The sequence below is a fragment of the Podarcis muralis genome, chromosome 9 (assembly GCF_964188315.1).
Source record: "Podarcis muralis chromosome 9, rPodMur119.hap1.1, whole genome shotgun sequence".
NCBI lineage: Eukaryota > Metazoa > Chordata > Lepidosauria > Squamata > Lacertidae > Podarcis > Podarcis muralis.
Window position 1 is genome coordinate 2,188,386 of NC_135663.1, and position 17,027 is coordinate 2,205,412.

The 17,027-nt window shown below is 51.0% G+C and overlaps 1 protein-coding gene across 3 annotated transcripts; it reads left to right on the forward strand.

Annotated features, from left to right (window-relative positions):
• The first annotated feature begins 5,287 nt into the window (after positions 1-5,287).
• On the forward strand, positions 5,288-12,325 carry TEX261 (testis expressed 261). Of its 3 annotated transcripts, none has more exons than XM_028744479.2 (6): positions 5,288-5,428; positions 7,441-7,520; positions 8,665-8,818; positions 9,754-9,821; positions 10,907-11,009; positions 11,797-12,049. In XM_028744479.2, exons 1-6 carry the CDS (start codon positions 5,359-5,361, stop codon positions 11,910-11,912), a joined length of 591 nt encoding a protein of 196 aa, XP_028600312.1. In that variant the 5' UTR covers positions 5,288-5,358; the 3' UTR covers positions 11,913-12,049. The 3 variants fall into 3 exon arrangements, with proteins under 3 accessions (XP_028600312.1, XP_028600313.1, XP_028600311.1); XM_028744478.2 differs by lacking the exon at positions 5,288-5,428 and adding an exon at positions 5,669-5,777 and having other exon boundaries at positions 10,971-11,009; positions 11,797-12,325; XM_028744480.2 differs by lacking the exon at positions 9,754-9,821 and having other exon boundaries at positions 11,797-12,014.
• The last annotated feature ends 4,702 nt before the right edge of the window (positions 12,326-17,027 follow it).

Below are 17,027 nucleotides of genomic sequence, written 5' to 3' on the forward strand. Positions count from 1 at the left end.
GAACGGTTGGCAAAATTGCAAAAAAAGAAGAAGACGTTTTCGAGCTATTTTTATGGAAAATTGACATCCTGTGTCTGGATTATCCCGGACATTTCCCTTGTTTCCACCCTGACACTGCTTCCGACCTCAGTATTCTGGATATGTCCAGGAAATTCCGGACATATGGCAACCCTAGTTGAAGGCAGGAAGTCAGGGCGTTTGTTTATTTATTGCATTTTTGCGGGTGGCGCTGTGGGTTAAACCACAGAGCCTAGGGCTTTCAGATCAGAAGGTCGGCGGTTCGAATCCCCGCGACGGGGTGAGCTCCTGTTGCTCGGTCCCTGCTCCTGCCAACCTAGCAGTTCGAAAGCACGTCAAAGTGCAAGTAGATAAATAGGTACCGCTCCGGCGGGAAGGTAAACGGCGTTTCCGTGCGCTGCTCTGGTTCACCAGAAGTGGCCTAGTCATGCTGGCCACATGACCCAGAAGCTGTACGCCGGCTCCCTTGGCCAGTAAAGCGAGATGAGCGCCGCAACCCCAGAGTCAGCCATGACTGGACCTAATGCTCAGGGGTCCCTTTGACTTTTGATGGGGTGTTAGGGGAAGGATGCTACTTCTGGTGGGGGACATGTCCTGTTCCTTCTGGAATAGTTTGTGCACCTATGGTCCCCACTCTGCACTGTTATAAGAATTCCAAGGTCTCAGATATAAATGTTCATAAATGTACAAGGCAAACACATATGTTAAGTATATAAACCACGTGTCTGAAATAGCACTGCTGCTCACGCAGTGTTTTGCCCCAGAGGCACGCTCCGTTGTCTCTCGAGATAGACGGGTGCCAACAGATCCATTTTCCTCTGAGGAGCTCCAGGTGGCATACATGGCTCCCCCATTCCTCATTTAACGTTTACAACAACCCTGCGAGGTAGATTAGGCTGAGGAGCAGTGAGTGGCCCAGGGGCAAGGGTTTAAACCTCACTTTCCCAGGGGTTTAATCAGATATTCACCACTATGCCACACTGGGTCTCACTGACCCATCTAGCATAGTATTGTCTGCACTGACTGGCAGCAGCTCTCCAGGGTTTATGGGAGGAGAAAGCTCTTTGCCGGTCCTGCCTGGGGATGCGGAGGCCTTCTGCATGCAGATGCTCTGTCTCAGAACTATGGCCCAGCAAACCCTCAAGCAGCGGACATGAGCCCAAGTTCCTTCAAGGTTCTTTCAAGGTTCTACCCTTCATTTCAAGATGAAGTGATTGATTGGCGTTCCATCTGGCTCCAGCTTCAGCAACCTATGACCACTTGACCTCCTTGATCTGCAGAACTGGTGCCCCATAAGCCCCCTTCGACATTTCGTAGAATTGTAGAGTTGGAAGGTACCCCGAGGGTCATCTAGTCCAACCCCCTGCAATGCAGGAATCTCAGCTCAAGAAATCTCCAGTCTGCTTCAAAACCTCCAAGGAAGAAGAGCCCACCACCTTTCATCCCACTGCTGAACAGCTCTTACTGTCAGAAAGTTTTTCCTGATGTTGAGTCGGAATCTCCTTTCTTGTAACTTGAAGCCATGAGTTCGAGTCCTGCCCTCCAGAGCAGGAGAAAGCAAACATGCTCCATATTCAACGTGACAGCCCTTGAGATATTTGAAGGTGGCTCTTGTATCGCCTCTCAGTCTCTCAGCACCTGCACTTTGGAACTCCCTGACTATTGACAGCCTTCGCTGTACTCTTTTTGGTGCCTGCAAAAAATATTTTTGTTCAGACAGGCCCAGCCAGATGTTTAGAAAACTGCTGCGAATTTGAATCTGTTTCTAAACGATTGTTGGTTTAACTTTTCCAAAGTCTTAAATTGTTGTGGTTAATTTTTCTTGCGGATAATTTTCTTGTTCCACCTTTTTGGTAAACTGCTTTGAGGTTGGTTGGTTTTTGCAATCAAGAAGTGCATATGTTTTATGAAAATAAATACAGGCGGCCTTCCCCAACTTGGACCACCCGCAGATGTTTTCACCTACATCTGCAAGCAGCCCCAGCCTGGGCAGCCAGCTGGGCAAATAGCTGCTGTCGGGGTTCAGGATGAGGCCAACGTGGAGCTGAGTCTGCTGCTACTGCTCGTCTCCAGCCTTCCTGATCCCAGCCGTAAACCTCGGGGAAGCAGATCCGCCTCGATGTCCGTGACATTGCAATTGCCAAACGTCTCTAATTACGTGCGTTTTATGTCCTTTACCTTTTCTAAAGGACTTTTCCTGGCTTGTGCCTCCAATGTTTTCCGGCTCTTCTTTCCCAAAGAGGAAATGCTGCGATTATCGCAGGTCGGAGGAGGGAGGGAAGGAGAAGGAACGCCTGCCTCCCAGCTTCTCACCCAGAGCAGAGGCTGCCTCCATGACATTTAAAGGGCTCTGATCCGATGCAGAAGGTCATCTCCTGGGCTCCCATGTCTGCTGGAGACCCAGAAAGGAGCCGATTGGGGTGACGGCTTGGGGCTGGACTAAGAAGTACGCTAAGGATCAGCCGTTCCACATGCCAGGCAGCTAGAGACGGACACCCCAAGCTGCTTCCTGGGTTCAGCTGAAAATATCACATTAACTGGGCTTCATCCTGCTGAGGGTCAAAAATATGGGGGGCCTGGTAGGCCCAAATACCCTCTGGATGGTCTTACATTTCCCTACCCATGATACAAATGGAGGGCCACAAAAAGGACAGAGACGCCTGCGGTGTTCAAGTGTTCAATCCGTGGCAGCTCTTTCACACATGCAGGTCATCAAATGATCTTGCTTTTCTGGGACGGTCAACGGGGACTTGGAAAAAAAGCCTGGGACTTTCTCTCCTCCTCCTTTTAAACGCCTGCCGAAGACTCTTCTGCGGCTTTTCAGACAATATTGCAACTAATTTTGATTCAGCTTACTAATTGCAATACAGTGGTACCTTGGTTCTCGAACGTCTCGGAAGTTGAACGTTTCAGTTTTCGAACGCCGAAAACCCAGAAGTAACTGCTTTGGTTTTTGAACCAAAAATGTAGTATAAACACTGGCATCTGGGAAACACTGGCCTGCGAGCGCTCCAGTTGGAGAACAGCCTTTACCAAAGGTGTCATGGGCTTTGAAGACGCTCAAACTCAGGACGCAAGGGAGAAACGTGCTAAGAGGAAGGAACGCTTGGCAAACCCTCACCGGGATCAACTCCCGCCCGGAAACCAATGTCCCCACTGTGGAAGGATGTGTGGATCCAGAATTGGCCTCCACAGTCACTTACAGACTCATTGTTAAAACCGTGTTTATGGAAAACAATCTTACTCGGCTACAAGGGATCGCCAAAGAAGAAGAAGGTGGTGGTATTTGTTAAGTTGTGGGTGAACATATCAGACGACACAGCGATTTTTCAAACAGCTCTTGAAGGCCAGAACAGAACTGAACTGAAGGGTTCAGTCAGCCTGCTTATATAGAGCTCCAGTACAACGTAACTGTAACAATTTTCTAAAACTATCCAATCACTGAACGTCACTTTCGATCCCTTATTTGCATAACTATCTACAGTATCCCCCTGCTGGCCCAGGGTGAGAACTTCAGTACACAACAGTATCGTTTTTGTCTGTTACTTTGGCATGAATTTTTGTGTTTTTATATTGTAAACCGTCCTGTGATTCCAGGATGAAGAGTGGTATAGAAATGTAATTAACAACAACAACAATTAAGTCATTGTTAGGAACACAAAGTCAACATTACTGGTGAGCCTGGTGCTCGCTACAATTGCAGAAGAATCGCGGAAGTGCAGTTGGGAAGGGGCCTCCAGGGGTCATCAAGTCCAACCCCCTGGCAACGCAGAAACCGCAGCCAAGTCACTGCCCCATATATATAGCCTGCCTATACTGTGTGTGTGTGTGTGTGTGTGTGTGTGTGTGTATATATATATATATATATATGCAGGTTTTGGTGTCCTCGGGTGTCTTCCCGTGTAAAAGTTGGGGTGTCTAGGCGACGTTTCGACGAGGTCTCACTCGTCATCTTCAGGCTGGTGCTTTCGGCTTCTTGTTACTGGAACAGAGCAGGATCTCAGTGTTTGAGTTCCTATAAATACTGTTGAGGGGTGTGGTGTATAGCCTCCAATGTTCTGGGCCGAGAGGAAGTTCCCAGGCTAGTGTGCCTTTTCTTCTTTTGTTCCTTAATTGCTTGAGGGATATCTTGAGTGATTTCTTGAGTGATATCCTGAGTACCACTTAGGTGGGTCATTAGGTGTGGATTAGTTGCTAAAGCCTTTGTGTCTTGACCTCTTGAACTTTGTGAAGAGTTTTTCTGAGAAGATGGCTGTACTGCATTTAGTTGTGCTCTGGCTTGGCTTCGTGTATAGGGGCGAGCTGTGGTTTTGTGGCCTGTGCCAGCCAGATCTGTGTAGGGATTGCAGGGGGGTGCAGCATCCGGAGGTGCCACCATGGTTTGGCTACTGGATGGTGTCTGTAATTTATCTGTGGAGAGGGTCTGGGTTTGGGTCTGGTGTGGTTGATTGGTGATGGCGTTCTGTGTGCCTCTGGATCTGGTGTCAGTTTTTGTGGGGAGGGCTAATTTCCAGATGTCTGGCAAGCGGGATGTGTCGTCACGCTTGTTCATGTTGTGGGGGTGTTTCTCTATCTCGATGGCTTCCATGATTATTCTCTTGTGGTGATGTTCCATGTTAGAGAGCAATTTGGAATCTGCAAAATTAATTTCGTGTCCTGTTTCTTTCATGTGTTGGAAAAGAGAGGAAGTTTTTTCTTCTTTTTTGACGGCATTCTTGTGTTCTGCGATACGTGCATTTATTCGTCTGTTTGTTTGTCCAATGTACGTGGCTGGGCAGACTTTGCAGGGTATTTCATAGACCCCTTGGTTTTCCAACTGGATTTTATCTCTTTTCCACCCGAGGACACCAAAACCTGCATTCCTGTACCCGTGAAAATCTACGAAAGCATATATATATAAAAATAAAAGCCTCTCCTATCAGTGAAGAAATCCAGCTAAGAATCATCCCCAGAGAAAAAACTATCAAACCTACGAAAGCATATATATATATATATATATATATATATATTGCCTGCCTATACTGTGTATATATCTATATCTATAGATAGATAGATAGATAGATAGATAGATAGATAGATAGATGGATGATATAGGCTGTCATCGCTCGCTTTTGCTTTGCTGTCTGTGGGAACTCGGGCGTGTGTGGGGAGCTCCCCCTGCAGTGCGTCCTCCGAGCCGCCAGAGGCCCCCGCGGCGCTCTCTCTCTCTCGGCCTCCCTCCTTTTCGCCGCGCCTCCCTCCGTGACGCGCCGCCTCCGACCACTTCCTCCTCGGCCGGAAGTGGCGGGGCGGAGCCTGGGCTGCCGATCCGCCGGGTGAGGCGAGGCGACGACGGCGACGATGTGGTTCATGTACGCGCTGAGCTGGCTCGCGCTGCTCATCCAGGCCGCCTTCGTCACGCTCGGCATCGGTGAGGAGGCCCCTCGGGACCAGGCGGAGGCCGCCACCCCTCCCTCCCTCCCTGCCGCTCCCCCCCCCGCAGCCCCACAAGTGGTCTCTCCCTCCGCCGCGGCCCGGCCGACCTCTCTCCTCCTCCCCCCCCCCTTTCGAGTATGGCAATGGTACGGCCCGACTCCGGCCGGCCAATAGGCGGTCGCGGCCTCCCTTCCCTCGCGCGCAAGGAAGGCGCCGGGAGGGGGCGTGGCCGAGGAGCTGCGCCTGCGTGGAGCCTCCCTGTGCAGGGGCAGTCTACCCCGGAGAAGCAGCTGAGAAGGGAAAGCGGGGGAAAATGGGGCCCGTCAGGCCAGTGGCCCAGCCAGGTCCGCCTCCTGCGCTCCCTGCCAAGTGCCTCTTGTGGGAAACCCGCAAGAGCCCCGTCTCTCCTCCTGCCGTTTCCAACAGCTGCTGTGCAGAAGCATTTCTGCCCCCGCCGTGTAGGAGAAACCCAGCCAGATGGGCGGGGTGTAAATATTATTATTATTATTATTATTATTATTATTATTATTATTATTACTATTATTATTAGACAGCCCTGCCTTCCCTTCAGGTGGAAGTGGGTTAAACCACAGAGCCTAGGACTTGCCAATCAGAAGGTCGGCGGTTCGAATCCCCGCGACGGGGTGAGCTCCCGTTGCTCGGTCCCAGCTCCTGCCAATCTAGCAGTTTGAAAGCACCTCAAAGTGCAAGTAGAGAAATAGGTACGGCTCTGGCGGGAAGGTAAACGGCGTTTCCGTGTGCTGCTCTGGTTCTCCAGAAGCGGCTTAGTCCTGCTGGCCACTTGACCCAGAAGCTGTACGCAGGCTCCCTGGGCCAGTAAAGCGAGAGGAGCGCCACAACCCCAGAGTCGGCCACGACTGGACCTAATGGTCGGGGGTCCCTTTACCTTTACCGCAAGCAGGAGGGGTTGGCTTAGAATCTGGGATTGTAGAGTTGGAATGGACCCCCAAAAGTAATCTAGTCCAACCGCCTGCAATGGGGGAATCACAGAGTCGTTCACAACTGGACCTAATGGTCAGGGGTCCCTTTACCTTTTATTTACCTTCCCTCCACGCTAATCCTCTTCGTTTCTTGGGATCTCCCTCTAAGGCCCGTCCCTCCCTTCCTCCCAGATTAATTCCTCTTTGAATGTGGCTCGGTCTCTTGCTGCAAATAGGCGACCTAGTAGGGACTGGCCAACTGGGTTTAGATGCCTCCGAAAGGAGATTAGAGCAATTAATGGAGGATTAGGCAAGGCTCCCTGGCTCTTAGGCAAGGGAGAAGCTGGTCTCTCTCTGATTATTGGTTGCTGGGGGCAACGCGGGGCAAGGCCTTCATTCCTTGCTTGCCGGATTTTGAGAAGAAGCCTCTTAGTTTGCACCTCTGCAGGAGGGGCATGAATTTAGGATGTAGTGAGGATCTCGCTTTCGATCTGTGGCCGCAGTTGCTCCACCTTGGTAGTTTCACTCATTATGTCCTGTTGTCTCCAGAGACTTTGTCCAAAGCTGACACTGAACAACCCCTCTGGTGGGGTGCTGCAATGACTGAGGATGGAAAGAGCATGGCAAAGGAAATTTAAGCACCATAAGGAAAACTCTCAGAATAAAGCCATTGTTTTGCTTGCTGTGTAACCGTTGGAAGTGATGGAATCCTTGAGTGCTAAGACGAGGGATCTTGAGGGAAGACTTGGACTTCTTTTTAAAAAGAGTAACAATCGCATATTTGTTGTGCTGCAAGCTGGTTTTCTGGAAAAGCTCAGAGATTTGAAATCTGAGGTGACAATGATTGCAAACTGAGTATTTGGCTTCAGCGCTTGATGTGAGCTGGGCAAGTGAAACCCCAAGCTCCACTTCCCATGGACCCACCAAAGCCACAAGACCTGGAGTTTCTTACTGTCTTTGGAGTTCATAAATCAGAGGCTATGTGGCCAGAAGTTGTAGGAATTGTTGGTCTCAATGAACAGCTGTGTTTGTGTCCCAACCAAGCTCCTTTTCTTCTGTCTTCCAGCGGCTGGCTTGTACTACTTGGCCGAGTTGATAGAAGAGTACACAGTGGCAACCAGCAGGATCATTAAGTACATGATCTGGGTAAGTCTCTGGCTGCCTGTGGAACAAGTTCCCTCCCTCCCTTATCTTATCAATGCCACCCAGTGGTGCAAGCCTCGCTGGCACAGTGTGAGACTAGGAAGGCCAAAATAAGTGCAGTTGGGAGGAGTTCCTCAGGCGGCTTATTGGGGACAGAGAGAGAGAGTTGCCTGGCAAGAAGCTTGTTCCAAACAAAAGCTGAACTTGTAAAATAGTTGTTGCGAGAAGCCTAACAGCTTCTATGATCTTGCTGTCTTTCCTGCTGGCTGCTCACAGCTGCTTTGTTCCTTTCACATTATTACTGTTTATATTTATTCAATGCATTCAGCTGCAATCCTAACCCCACTTACCTGAGAGCAAGCCCCACTGAATTCAGCAGACTTTTGCGTAGGTGTGGTTCAGATAGCGCTTGTGGTCACTTTCCCCAAGAAGTCTCAAAGCAGCTTACAAATTTAAATGGCTGCTTCACTTTTGCTTGGGAGAAATGTCTTCGCCTGGTGCTGGAAAGAAGTCTGTGTCCGTGCCAGGCAAGCCTCCTTGGGGAGAGCATGCCATAAGCCACTACTGAAAAGGCCCTTTCTCTTTTTGGTACCCTCTTACACCAGTTGTTCTCAAAGGGGGATTACCTTGGGGCTAAGAGGCAAGGGCAGGCAGAGGGCGATGGAGGTATAAATGATTCTCAGGCTTTGAAAAACTGGTATCACTGGATCAAATTTATCCATTTTCTTGAATTAACGAAACTAAATTGTTTTAATTGGATTTTGAAGGAATGTGCAATTAATTGTTGCTATTTTGAATTTTATTGCATTGTTACATTGTTGGTTGTGCAATCCGCTATTGTGAATACAGTAATGTTTTTTATAGGGTGGGGTGGTTTGCACTGGGGATGAGTTTATGGAAGCAAAGGGTGGTGGCCCAATGAAGTTTGGGAATGCCTGCTCTAAACTAAGATTGTATATATTTGTGTAAGTCCCCCAGCGGGGATTAGTTTCCATGTGCATCTGAATGGATATAGAGAGGCTATATCCACAGAGACCACAGAGAAACCAGACAGGCTGTTGGGTGAGATGGGAATCTTCCTTTTGTCTGCGGCCTGTTGGCATTTTCCCCTGCGGCAACAGCTTTCACTGACAATGGTGTCTCTTAGTTCTCCACAGCTGTGCTGGTTGGGCTGTACCTCTTTGAGCACTTCCCAGGCCTCATGGTGGGAGTGGGCCTCTTCACCAACCTGGTCTATTTTGGATTGCTGCAGACCTTCCCTTTCATCATGCTCACCTCTCCAAACTTCATCCTGTCCTGCGGTGAGTGCCTTTCAGATGCTGGGCACCAGATACGACAACCTCTAGTGTCGAAACAGCCTGTGCTGAATCTCCTCGGAGTCTGGAGGGTCTCACTCTTGCTTGAATCGATCTTGTGGCCAAGGAGCAAATTGCTCTGCACTTGTCACTGTGTTCTTGCTCTCCCAGGTGGAAGATGGTCACTATTTTTCCCCAGTGGAAGAAGTGGGAATCATTGAGAAGGAGGCTTGTACCTTCAGGGGGGGATCCCAATATGGAAGTTGGTGCAATGGAAAATTGTGCTGGCGTGTTACGCCTGTAGACAGGCAAGGCTCCATAGGCTGAGACCGGCTGCTTGAATGCAGCCTGGAAGGCTGGACAGCCCAAATAGGTGCCAGGGTACAGTGCAGCAACTGGCCACTTGCTTGGCGTTGGATCTGTTCTGGAGGGTTAGGCAGCTGCAGGAGGAGACCGGAGGAGGCTGTTGGCCTCATATAATGAGCGAATGAAGCTGGGGTTGCTTCATTTATCTTATCTGGACTGCTCTTCTGTGCTAAGGACAATGTCCGGTCCTTTTAGTCTGAGCTCCACCCTTCACTGAAGCAAAGGTTAAATGTGCATATTCTTCCTGTTACCATCCCCACCCATCAGCATTCAGAATGCAAACTTGCCTTCTTGCTTTTTTTACTCTGTAAAACACCTCGAACTCTGAAGGTGCCATAGAAAGAATAACACTCATTCAGCCGCATCAGCAAAACTAGGGTGTTTTCCTCCCCTCCCTTTTGCATAGTCACTCAATTCAGTTGCTTCTGTTTGAACCCAGGATTCAGAGGTTTTACAGATTTCTGGGGTTGGAGTTTTGCTCACAGGAACTCGCAATGGAATTGGTGGCGATGGGCAGGAGGGAGGCATGGCTGCTGCTTCTCATCTTGTAATTTGCTTTTCCCCCCAATTGGCAGTGTTGGTTGTGCTGAACCACTACTTAGCGTTCCAGTATTTTGCGGAAGAGTATTACCCGTTCTCGGAGGTAAGAGATGCCACTGGCTGTCCCATGGAGCTTGGGCATTGGGGAGGAGGGCAGAGGTGAGCTGCCATGGTAAATAATAATTTTAATTATTATTATATTATTTATACGCCTTCCATCTGGCTGAGTTTCCCCTGTTGGGTCTGCACCACATTTTCTAGTTTCTCTGGACCTAGCCAAAAGACAGCTGAAAGGTTTGAGAGTCTCATGGCAAAGCGTTTATATGCTGGCTCTGGGTGGTTGCTGGTGTTGATGTTGATCTTAAAGGGCCCTTACTGCAATCTAAAGGGTGCCACCGTCTCAGCAGGCAGAGGCAGCTCTGTTCTATCACTATCGGTCCAGTATACCTGAAGGAGCGTCTCCACCCCCATCGTTCTGCCCGGACACTGAGGTCCAACGCCGAGGGCCTTCTGGCAGTTCCCTCGCTGCGAGAAGCCAAGTTACAGGGAACCAGGCAGAGGGCCTTCTTGGTGGTGGCGCCCTCCCTGTGGAACATCCATCAGATGTCAAAGAGAAAAACAACTACCAGACTTTTAGAAGACATCTGAAGGCAGCCCTGTTTAGGGAAGCTTTTAATGTTTAATAGGTTATTGTATTTTAGTGTTCTGTTGGAAGCCGCCCAGAGTGGCTGGGGAAGCCCAGCCGGATGGGTGGGATATTATTATTATTATTATTATTATTATTATTATTATTATTATTATTAAACAAAATGCTCCCATTTTGTGTTGCATGTGTAGCACCTCTGCTAAAAAGAGAAAGGGATCAGTCTCCCATCTGATCTCACACTTGCACTGCTAGCTGTTGAAACTGCCTCTAATTCATGGAGGAGAGGGCTTTTGATGGATGGCTCTGCTCTGCCTTGGAGGCAGCAGTGCATCTGGATACAAGGTGCTGGAGAGGAGAGAGTCCTGCTTGCTGCTTTCCCACGGGCATCTGGCTGGCCACCCTGAGGACAGGGCCACTCTTGTTCCTGGGGACTAAGACTCTGTCTCTCGTGTGGCTTTCTGGGACCCTGTGGGTTTTATCTTATTTGCAGAGCAGCGTTGGTTGCGGCTCTTCTTGATGCTCTCTCCATGTTTCGCCCCCAGGTGCTTGCCTACTTCACCTTCTGCCTGTGGCTAATCCCCTTTGCCTTCTTTGTTTCCTTGTCAGCTGGGGAGAATGTGCTGCCTTCCACGGTGCAACCAGGAGGTGAGTTCCGCAGGCCTGGCCTTTGCAGCCCCTGCCTTCCCCCGGCCTGGTGTCCTGCAGGGAATTTCTGGGGAGGGGCGTCTTCAGCTCGGCAGCAGAAGCACAGCCTTTCTGTGCTCAAGGTCCCAGGTTCAGCTCCTGGTGCCTCCAAGTGAGGCTGTGGGTGCCCCCTGCCTCAGAGAGATGCTGCAAGCCAGTGTTTCTGGACCAAATGGTATGCCTTGGTGGACGGCAGCTGCTGGGATGATGGGAGTTGTAGCCCAAAACATATTTCAGACACCAGGTTGAGAGGCCTGCTGACCAGAATGGTGGGAACTCTGTAGCAGATTCTGCGGCTGAAATAAATGACTTGTGTTATTATTTTGCATTCCCTAGATGTATAGCAGAATTTGCTGGAAAGAACAGGGGATGGAGGAGGAGGCAGCCGTGCAAGTCAGGGCTGGTGGTGACTGAAATGGTTGGGGTTGGACTGGTGGCTTTAGATTTTGGGAAATTTTAAGCTTACCAGTGCCATCTTAAGGACAAGAAAGTTGACTTTCTGGATACGTGGATGCACAGAATGCCAAGAGAGTGCCCTGTCTTACCTTCAGCCCAGCCAGCTGATCAAATCTCCTAGGCAAAGGGGCACACTCCCAATCTGGGCTATTGAGCGATGCCTCCTAGGAACTACAAGTCTCATAGTGCAGTGCTTAAAGGCAACGGCTACAGCAGGACTCCCTCCCTCCCTCTCCCCCCCCCCCCAAATTGATGATGTGATGACTCCCTGGCTTTCTCTTTCTCTCCTCAGACGATGTGGTATCGAACTACTTCACGAAAGGGAAGAGAGGGAAGCGGTCTGGCATTCTGGTCATCTTCTCGTTCATTAAGGAAGCCATCTTGCCCAGCCGCCAGAAGATGTATTGAGCCCTCCTCCCAGCCGCCCCTCAGTGTCTTCTGTTCACGAGGGAACACACTCACCCCAAGTGAAGCGAGAGGTCCCTGGGCTGCGGCCGGGTTCCCCTCACCCTTTCGCCTGTCCAAGGGACACGTTTGGGACGAACAGACCGTAAATTGCCAGGCAAGCAGCTGCAGACCTGGGCGGCCCACACTCCGGGGTGGTTGTGCTTTCTTGACAGCCTGCTTGTGGCCAAGGAAGGCAGCAGCCCTGTCCAAATCTGGATCCTGCGTCTCTTAAACTGGTTGGAGCCCCGCAATGAGCTGTTGCCGTCTTCTTCACGTTTAAAAGCCAAAAACATTTCGCAAAAGGTGCTTTTGTCCATGGACTCACCTCTTCCCTGGTGTGAAGGTGTTCCAAGGTTTGACCGGGGTTCGAATGGACTTAATGATCGGCACACCCAAGCCCTTCCCACTGCCAGGATTCTTCCAAAGAGTTTTATTTGTCGAAATCCATGGAGAAGCAATGGAGAGACTGGCTTTTCATAGACACTACTTGTTCAGAACATATCGTGACTTTGTAAGGGAGAGGTGGGCAAGAGCCCAGAATCCTACATGTCTCTTTCTCGTTTTTTGGAGGCAAATCTGTGATCAGCATTTGTGCAAATGGATCTTGCCTCAGTGACTAGGAAGCGGGAACCCCCTCTTGCCCCATTTTGACTGGGGAGTCCTTTCAAGGATGCTTCGGGGGGGCAGTATGTGTGGAGGCTGTAGACATAACTTCATTTGGCAATCTAGGGATGATCATTTGCACAGATTTCCTAGAGCTGCACTGTTCTTGCAGTACTCAAGGTTATAAATTGAAAGCCCCGTTTTTTTAAAAAAAAGATTGCTGGCATATCTCCTCTCCCCCCCATTCAACAGTTTTAATAACCTGGGAGAACGCCGCCTTGAGTGAAAATCAAGCTTCACAAATACCTGAGAACATTGGGAGAAGAGGACAATGAAAGTGCAAATAAGAAACCTGGAGTGCAAAGGGCTTTTTGTTTTCATCCAGGCGTGGAATCCGGTTCCTCCGGTTTCCATTTGGTTTCTTAAGCCGTGGGCAGGCACCTCCTCAAGTATTCTAGGATGGTTTCTGAAGAAAGAGGGCTGTGCTGCTGCTGCTGCTGCCCGCTGCGTTACGGATGTTGATGACAACACCACATTGTTCTCTCTTAAATTAATGGACGTTTTGGTTTCTGTCTGAGCACACCGTCTGTGTTAATAAAGGTGTTAGGTGAAATTTGCCTTAAAAGCAAAGAAGGGTGAGCCGCTCTCTCCTCTCACGGGTGCCTGGCGGAAGCTGGAGTGGACAGTCCTCTGGAATGGCGGGGTGTTCCTCTCTGGGCTGTTGCTTCGGCCCAAGGACTTGGAGGCAAGGCAAGCATTTGCCTGACCTCTTGGGAGGGGCTACCTGGGGTCTGGGCAGCAGCCAAAGCTTCTTCTGTGGGCTGAAGCATCTCCAGAGTGGACCCAACGCTTGCCACTTTCAGGTGTGTTGTGGGCCAACCCAGAGGTGGTGTGTTTGCTTTCCACCTCCTTGCCAAGGAACCCTGTGAGCTGGTTTGTTTTTTAAAAAAAGAAAATACTTTCCCTTTATCAGGCACTTCCTTCTGCATTGACAGCAGAGGAGGGGAAGTTAAAGCCTCTGCCAGCATGTCAGCCTCTTGGCTGCAGGGGGAGGACAAGTCTAGCCTATCTGGAGTCCCCTGTCTGGCAGTTTGATGTACAGTGGTACCTCGGGTTACATATGCTTCAGGTTACATACGCTTCAGGTTACAGACTCCGCTAACCCAGAATATTACCTCGGGTTAAGAACTTTGCTTCAGGATGAGAACAGAAATTGTGCTCTGGCGGTGCGGCGGCAGCAGGAGGCCCCATTAGCTAAAGTGGTGCTTCAGGTTAAGAACAGTTTCAGGTTAAGAATGGACCTCCGGAACGAATTCAGTTCTTAACCCGAGGGACCACTGTACAGGGGTTTCATTCATTCCTGGAGCTGGTTTTGTGCGTATGTAAAGTCCCAGATGAGGTCCCCAGTGTGTTCACCTAAAGAGCCTGCAATAACCGGCTTAGGAAAGTGCTTGGGAGCCCCTTTCAGCCAGAGCAGTCCATTCTGGGGTGAGGTAGACCCTTTGGCCTGACTTGGCAGAAGGCGTGGGCAGGGATACCCACACAGACGCACCTGTGTCCGCCTGCATGCACATATATGACCCATCAGCCATGCTTTCTGCCACACATAATCCAGCACTCTTAACCTTAATCAGGCAGTGGGGGAGAACTTATTGCAGTATTACTGCGCCGCCCCCTCAAAGCCTATTTGCAATGCAGGGATGCTGCAGCACAGAAGTTGGGGAGGTTGACCTTCCCATGTGTTGCAAGTAAGGTCCTATGCCAAAAACAGCCGCCCGTGCCGCATTTAGGCTTGACAAACAGCGCTGCTGGAGCTGAGGCTGTTTTCTAATTAGGGCAAGGGGGTGGCGGTTCTGGCACGGCACATGGAGTTACTTAACGGCACATTTGGGCTTGACAAAATTGCTGTTGCAGCGCTAGGAGGGAGTAGAGGCGACTGGCTGAAGAGATCCCTCGGCCCCAGGGGCAGCCTGCCCTGTTTCACCCAGAGGTAAACCTGGAATATGCAGCCGTACCCCTCACCCCAACCCGCCGTCCCTGCTGCACCACCCCAGCCCTTCTGCTGCCACTGGAACACCCCTCTTGCCAAGAGTCGGCAAGAGCGGAGCGTTCTGGCGGTGGCAGAAGCAGTGAGGCAGGGATGCCATCTCCGGTGCCTGCTTCACCTTGCCTCATGAGTGGGCCGGCACTGTTCAGTCTCCATCCCTTCTGTTGGTGCTGAGATGGGCCCAGCTGCCTGACTTAATATAAGACACATTCCTGGGGTGAGACTTTGCAGACACCCACGTGCAGCTGCTGAACGCCTGGCAAGCCTAGACGTTTGTGTCTGCATGCCTGCACCCGAATCCTTTGCAGGCTCTGGTCTTGCTGAGTGGCTGAGAGTTATGAGATCCCTCCGTGATCATTCATCTCTTGCCAGAACCTCCCAAGCCTTATGTGGTAGTTTCCATTTGCTGATGGGTGGACTCTTGGACTCTTCAAGCCAACCTTTTGGAGAGGGGGCCGGTTCACTGTCCCCCAGACCTTGTGGCGGGCCAGACCACATGTGTGGCAGAGGGGGCTCTCTCCCCAGCCCCTCCTCCCCCCTGCCTACCTACGCTGCTACCGTCGGCGCTGCGCTCTCCCAACCGTGGCTCCTGTGCCTGCCCCTGCGAGAGCTGCTTTGGGGCTGCTCTTCCCGCCACCACCTACAACGGCATCTCCCGCTCGCCAGGGCAGGTACCGGTGCCGTGGTTGGGAGAGTGCAGCTGGCGGCGGTGGCGGAAAGACGAGTGGCCCAAAAGGGCTGGCTGGCTCTGGAGAGGCACAGGGAGGAGGCGCTGTGGTGTGTGAGAGGGGGGGAAATGGTGCCGAAAAAAATGGTAGCGCCGAAAAAAAATTAACGGGGAAAAAGCAGAATCTCCAATCCACGGAATGTCCATCTGCAGGCCGGATCCTGAGGGCAATTGGGCTGGATCCAGCCTGCAGACCGTAGTTTGCTGACCCCCGAGCTAGATTGTGCTATGCCCCATGTGGACAGTCCACTCCCAGCCTTAGAGTTGGCTTAGTGTTGCTTAAGAGGCAGTGATGCCATGCAAGAGGGGTGGGTGGACGTTGTCCAGGCTGCAGACTCCGCTGTGGCAGTGGCTCTCCCCCTTGGCTGCGGGGGCTTTCACAGGCATGGGACAAGGGCACATTTTGCTTGTGTGTTCCGCCAAAGACAAATCTGGTTGAGGTGGTGGAAGAAACTGTGGAACCCCCTTCTGCAGGAGGCAATGATTGTCCCCAAACTTGGTGGCTTTGAAAGAGGATTAGACAAATTCATGGGGGAGAGGGCTACTGAAGGCTGCTAGCCATGACAGCTATATGCTCTTGCCTCCACAATTGGAGGCAGCCATGCTGGGACACGGGTGGCGCTGTGGGTTAAACCGCAGAGCCTAGGACTTGCCAATCAGAAGGTTGGCAGTTCGAATCCCCGCGATGGGGTGAGCTCCTGTTGCCCGGTCCAACCTAGCAGTTCGAAAGCACATCAAAGTGCAAGTAAAGTGCATAGGTACCACTCTAGCGGGAAGGTAAACGGCGTTTCCGTGCGCTGCTCTGGTTCGCCAGAAGCGGCTTATTCATGCTGGCCACATGACCCGGAAGCTGTATGCCGGCTCCCTTGGCCAGTAAAGCGAGAGGAGCGCCACAACCCCAGAGTCGGCCATGACTGGACCTAATGGTCAGGGGTCCCTTTACCTTTGTGTTGGAAACCACAGGAGGGGAGAGTGGCTCTTGTGCTCAAATCCTGCTTGTGGGTTTCCCATAATGGGCATCTCTCTGGACATTGTGAGAACTGGGCTAGATGGGCCACTGGCCTCATCCAGCAGGCTCTTCTTGTGTTCTTAAGATTCCTTACAGTTTTCTCAAAGGTGGGGCAGCTGTACACTAGACACTGCCCCATAAGAGGCCAGTACTCTGAGCGGACTATTCTCTGTAGGCTTTAATCCCTATTCTATACAACCCTGACTGCAGAATGTCGTAGAACTGAAAAGAAGCAGCCCCACAACTCTTCCCCAGTGGAGTCTGATGCTCTGTATTTAGCTCATCGTGCCTGACCCTTGCAGTGCTGAATAATTCGCTTTACAGCCGCAAAATGTTTTGAAAGCCAGCTTCCTCGAGGGTTTTGTGTTCCGCACACTCCTGGCCTCTAGAGGGTGCAAGCAACACACAGTACAAAAAAGTACTACTGCATACTTGCTCTGCCTGTTGAAACCCTCCAAGGTTTTCTTTGGGGGGGAGGGGGGGACGGACCAGTTGACATTCCCTACAAGGTGACTGTAAGCGTATTATGTTTGTCATCTGCCCAGGTGCAAAATTCGGAAAGCATCCCTTTGCTATAGAAACAGCACAGTGGTACCTCTGGCTGCAAACGGGATCCGTTCCGGAGGCCCGTTCGCAACATGAAAAGAACGCAACCCACAGTGGCACGTCTGCGCACACACGGGTTGCGAT

Bases quoted from the DNA above. Each gene is read 5' to 3' on its own strand.
- TEX261 (XM_028744478.2), top strand. From the start codon at position 5,747: ATGGGGCCCGTCAGGCCAGTGGCCCAGCCAG. The intron at 7,521-8,664 runs GTAAGTCTCTGG...GGTGTCTCTTAG, and splicing joins TCATTAAGTACATGATCTGG to TTCTCCACAGCTGTGCTGGT. The intron at 9,822-10,970 runs GTAAGAGATGCC...TTTCCTTGTCAG, and splicing joins AGTATTACCCGTTCTCGGAG to CTGGGGAGAATGTGCTGCCT.